This window comes from Phyllobates terribilis, unplaced genomic scaffold (genome assembly GCF_046119375.1).
Source record: "Phyllobates terribilis strain yellow unplaced genomic scaffold, ASM4611937v1 Scaffold_9__5_contigs__length_417890890, whole genome shotgun sequence".
NCBI lineage: Eukaryota > Metazoa > Chordata > Amphibia > Anura > Dendrobatidae > Phyllobates > Phyllobates terribilis.
The window spans coordinates 404,241,375-404,247,374 of NW_027362769.1; the positions used below are offsets into that span (position 1 = coordinate 404,241,375).

The 6,000-nt window shown below is 40.1% G+C and overlaps 1 protein-coding gene across 1 annotated transcript; it reads left to right on the plus strand.

The window, feature by feature from the left end:
• The first annotated feature begins 368 nt into the window (after positions 1-368).
• LOC141161448 (taste receptor type 2 member 41-like) lies at positions 369-1,594 on the plus strand. Its single transcript, XM_073646257.1, has 2 exons — positions 369-977; positions 1,523-1,594. Exons 1-2 carry the CDS (start codon positions 369-371, stop codon positions 1,592-1,594), a joined length of 681 nt encoding a protein of 226 aa, XP_073502358.1.
• Positions 1,595-6,000: the final 4,406 nt, after the last annotated feature.

A 6,000-nucleotide genomic window follows, 5' to 3' on the forward strand; every position in this document is an offset into this window, starting at 1 on the left:
AGACAAAGACATACTGACCGGGAATGTAGATTGTGAGCCCCAATGGGGACAGCAATAATAATGTATGTAAAGCGCTGCGGAATATGTTAGCGCTATATAAAAATAAAGATTATCATTATTATATTTTAAAATATATTGTGGAAAATTCCAGTAGATGGAAACTGATCTGCAGGGAAATGATCAAGTATCAGGTGATGGAGGCCTGGACCGCAGAACCCTGATCAGGTATCATCCAGCTATAAAATGCAGACTGTAGGGATAATTGCTTGAAATGATTAGAAGGATTAGACTCTGAGCTGAAGTCTTCTTCTTACTGAGAATATTCAAGATTTTCATTTTGGTTGAGGAAAGATCACAGGTTGAAGATCATGAGGTCAGAACTGAAGATTGCACGATTTATTCTTATGGTCATCACAGGGGTCTGCGGGACCTTTCTTAACTCTTTCATTGTTGCTGTGAATTTCAGATTCCGGAGAGACATTACTACATCTGGGGGCTACAAGAAAATTCTCATTAGCATTGGACTCATAAACCTCCTCTTACAAGGAAACTTGATCTTTGATAGCATTTGTGAGACTTGCAATTATTATTTGTTGGATGAAAATCTTCTTCTAGTTGTCTTAGCTCTCCACTTCACTCTCATTAACGTGAATATATGGAACTCCACCTGGCTCTCCATGTTCTGTTGTGTTCGGTTGGTTAATTTCAACCACCCGGTTTTACTTTGGATAAAAACAAAGTTTATTGCTTTCCTTCCTCGTTTCATGGTTGGGTCAGTCTTGGTCTCTGCCACCATTAATTCTCAATTACCTTGGACAACCATGCTGCAAAGTTATCAAAACTCAACTGACTACCAAAACATGTCCGGTCAAAGAATTATTTTTGACTATTACTACATAATCTTCTGCACACTATTTGGCTTTATTATTCCTTTCTCGGTGACTAGTGTTTCTATTGGGTTTATTGTCACTACTTTGGTGAGACATATCTGGAGGATGGGGTCCAGTGACTCTAACCTATCATCTGACCAGCTACAAGGACATTACCAAGCGGTCAGGACAATAGTCATACGTCTTCTTTTAGACTTACTATTCTTTCTTGTAGCAGTTGTAATCCTTTCAGACCCTTTTATTACGAATTCATCTGTATTCTCTTTCTTATGGATACAAATCTTGATATATCCAACTTCTCAGGCTTTGCTTCTAATTCTTGGAAATCCCAAATTGAAGAGAGCAATGTATGAACTTATAAAGACGTTACTATAACTTTTTTACCTTTTCTCCTATGATGGTGCCCTGTCCCTATATTTTGCTTGTCGTTTCATTTAATGGTAACTTGTCCCTCAATTCATTGTGCCCAAACTATCCGCAGCAGGAATTAGATATTATTATTATTATAGTATATTACTCTCTGAAATGTTGCAACGTCTCTGCTCAGCTTCTCCTTCTCTTGATGGTGCTGTCCACCGATCGTACTGTGGGGACAATGTGACGGATTCACTTTAACATTGGACTGTTACTAGATTTATGGACTGCAGAGAAAGATACATAACGCCTTGGGTTACACGGTGACTTTTTATAGCGCTAATGATTGATTTTAACTCTTTAGCTACAGTCCAGAGTCGTACATTGAGTTGTTTGCAACTAAACCTGCCACTTAATAATTAAAAATCAGTCACTTGTGCTAGAAAAGTCGCAGTGGGACTTTAGCCCAAACTTGCAGAATTTGCTAAAATTAACTGTTATTGTTCATCTACTTAACTAAACTTAATAAAAAGTGAATTTAAATAAAAAATAAATATCAAATATTCTGTTAAAGATGCAGACAGCTGAGATGGTTCATTAAAGGGGTTGTCTCATGAAGCCAATGGCAAGCTGGGAGAAGCCACACAAATATATTCCCAGAAGGGGAGTCCTATAATTACATGGTAGCCATTGAAATAATTTGAGATCTATGTGAAGTATTAATAATAACACCTGTGTTGGCAATCTCAGGAACTGCTCCTGCTAAATGTTTTTTTTTTCTGGCACATGGAGAGGACCGCAAGTTGGATATCCCCTCTATGATATCCAAATGTTCTATAGGGTATATGGACAGAAGCGGCCAACTTATAGCAGATCTACCAACAGATTTCACAGTACAAACTGCATTTACTATGACACAGATCTATCAGACTTGATGAGGTTGGTGTATTTACTTTGAAATTCCACAAACAGGAGGACTGCATAATCCTGATTTTAAGATAAGCACTTTATGAATTCAGTTATAAACTGACTGACAGCTGTTCAATCTACTGGCACTCACCCACCCAGCCTGAATAACAGCTGTTAAATATTCCCCCACTCACTCACCACCTAGCATGAATGACAGCTGTCCAATCTCCTTTCACTTGCTCACCTAACTTGAATGACAACTGTTGAATCTTCTCCCAATATCATACCCAGCTTGAATGACAGCTGTTCGATCTCCTCTCACTCACCCACCAAGCCTGAATGACAGCTGTTCAATCTCCTCCCACTCACTCACCACCCAGCCTGAATGACAGCTGTTCAATCTCCTCCCAGTCACTTACCACCCAGTCTGAATTACAGCTCTACTGTCTCCTCTCACTGACCCACCCAACCTGAATGACCTCTGTTCAATCTTCTCCCACTCAGTCACCACCCAGCCTAAATGACAGCTGTTCTATCTCCTCTCACTCACCCACCCAGCCTGAATGACCGATGTTCAATCCCCTCCCACTCACTTACCACCCAGCCTGAATGACCGATGTTCAATCTCCTCCCACTCACTCACCACCCAGCCTGAATTACAGCTGTTCAATCGCCTCCCACTCATCCACCCAGCCTAACAGAAAGCTGTTCAATCCCTACAAACTCAGAATGATTGACAGCTATTCAATATCTGGCCACCCAGCCTGTTCAAACTCCAAAGCCTGACTGACAGCTGTTTAATCTCCACTCACCCACCCACTAAGTCTGACTTACATCTTGGAGATGGGAATACTCTTGGAGATGGGAATACCCCTTTAAGCTATGTTCATCTCACACAAATAGTGAAAACGGCTTTTAGTGCATGACCAGTCTAATATGTCCAAGAAAAGTCCCCATTCTTATGCTCTGCATCTCCACAATCAATATTTTAAAGTGCGCAGTTCTTCTTCAGCAGTATTCTGCCACCACTATAGCTACCGAAACTTATTTTACTGATCACCAACATATATTGCTTCTTCCAGACAGTGTTTTGTCTGTACTGATACGAACACCTACCTCTCTGTAAAACATATATGCAGCTTGACTGGCTGGAGGGCAATAGAGAGACAAAGACCCACTCCCACCTCCTATAGGGAGAAAATGATCTAACCCCACTTGAAATAGAAAGATAAAGATCCAAACAACTTACTTAAGAAAACAAACATCCCCCCACTTTCAGTAAAGAGAGTAAAATCCTTCACTCTTCCAATAGAGAGCCACTGACCCACCCTCTCTTCCTACATCGAGACAAAGATCCTTCCCACTTACTATAGAGAGAAAAATCCTTCTCACTTCCTACGAAAAGACAAAGATTCTCCCCACTTCCTACAGAGAGACAAAAATCCTCCCCAATTTCTAAAGAGAGACAAAGATCCTCCTCACTTCCTATAGAGACAAGGATCCTCCCCACTTTCTATAGAGAGACAAATATCTTCTCCCCTTTCTATAGAGAGAGAAAGATCTTCCCCACTTTCTATAGAGAGAGAAAGATCCTCCCCATTTACTATAGATAGACAAAGATCCTACCCACTTTCTATAGAGAGAAAAAGATCTGCCCCAGTACTTAGAGAGAGACAAACATCCTCCCCACTATCTATAGGGGGACAAAGATTCTCCCCACTTTCTATAGAGAGAAAAAGATCCGTCCCACTTTCCATAGAGAGACGAAGATCCTCCCCACTTTCTATAGAGAGAAAAAGATCTTCCCCACTTTCTATAGAGAGACAATGATCCTCCCCACTTCCTATTGATAGACAAAGATCCTTCCCACTTCCTATAGAGAGACAAAGATCCTCCCCACTTTCTATAGAGGAGCAAAGATCCTCCCACTTCTTATAGCGATACAAATATCCTCCCCACTTCCTACTGAGAGACAAATAGCCACCCCACTTCCTACTGAGAGACAAAGATCCTCCCCACTACCTACTGAGTGACAAAGATCCTCCCCACTTCCTACTGAGAGACAAAGATCCTCCTCACTTCCTACAGAGAGACAAAGATTCACACAATCATTTTATAGATGGGGAAGATAGTTCTGATAGTGACCTGGGCACAAATAAAGAAATTGGGGGTCGGTTAGAACAGTAAATAAAGTAAGAAGGAATAAAAGGTACAGAGAGATACATAAAACATAAAGTGCATTTACACTAATGTCAGAAGCCTCATCAACAAAATGGAGGAATAAGAATTTATTTTGTTGGAAAATAATTATGACATGGTAGGGATATCTGAGACGTGGCTGGACGAGAGCCATGACTGGGCAGTTAATTTACAGGGCTATAGTCTGTTCAGAAATGACCGTACAAACAAGCGAGGGGGGGGTGTGTGTTTATATGTAAAATCATCCTTAAAACCCATCTTGCGGGAGGATATATGTGAATCTTATGAAAATGTAGAGTCCCTGTGGGTGGAGATAAGGGGGGGGGGGAATAATAAATTACTGATAGGGGTTTGTTATAAGTCTCCAAAAATAATGGAAGTAGCGGAGAATATCCTCATAAAGCAAATAGATGATGCAGCGACTCAAGGAGAAGTCATTATTATGGGGGACTTCAACTACCCTGAAATACATTGGGGGACAGAAACCTGTAGTTCAAGCACAGGTAATAGGTTTTTGACAACTATGAGAGACAATTACCTTTCACAACTGGTTCAGGACCCAACAAGAAGGGGGGCACTGCTAGACCTAATATTAACCAACAGGCCAGACCACATATCAAATATACGAGTTGGGGGTCACTTGGGTAGTAGTGACCACAAAATAATAAGTTTTCATGTAACCTTTAATAAGATGTGTAGTAGAGGGGTTACCAGGACACTAAACTTCAAGAAGGCAAATTTCCAATGGTTGAGAGATGGTCTTAGTGCAATAAACTGGGATGATATCCTGAGACATAAAACTACACAAAGCAAATTGGATACATTTATTAGCATCCTGAATAGGACCTGTGTACAATATATACCCTATGGGAATAAACATGCTAGAAATAGGAGGAAACCACTATGGCTAAATAGAGCTGTAAGGGGCGCAATAAGTGACAAAAAAAGCATTTAGAGAAGTAAAGCAAGTAGGTAGTGATGAGGCATTAAATAAATACAGAAAATTAAATAAATTATGTAAAAAACAAATCAAGGCTGCAAAGATTGAGACAGAGAGAAGCATTGCCAGAGAAAGTAAAAATAATCCCCAAATATTCTTTAACTACATAAATAGTAAAAAACTAAAAAATGATAGTGTTCGCCCTCTTAAAAATAGTCTGGGTTAAATGGTGGATGAGGATGAGGAAAAAGCCAATATGCTAAATGATTTTTTTTCAAGCGTATTTACACAAGAAAATCGCATGACAGAAAACATGATTAGTGATAACAAAAATTCTCCATTAAATGTCACTTGCTTAACCCAGCAGGAAGTACGGCGGCGTCTAAAAATCACTAAAGTTGACAAATCCCCGGGCCCGGATGGGATACACCCGCGAGTACTGCAGGAATTAAGTAACGTCATAGATAGACCATTATTTTTAATCTTTAAAGATTCCATAATAACAGGGTCTGTACCACAGGACTGGCGTATAGCAAATGTGGTGCCAATATTCAAAAAGGGGACAAAAACTGATCTTTGAAATTATAGGCCGGTAAGCTTAACCTCTACTGTGGGTAAAATCCTGGAGGGTTTCCTAAGAGATGCTATACTAGGGTATCTGAAGAAGAATAACCTCATGACCGAATATCTACATGGGTTTACGAGCGA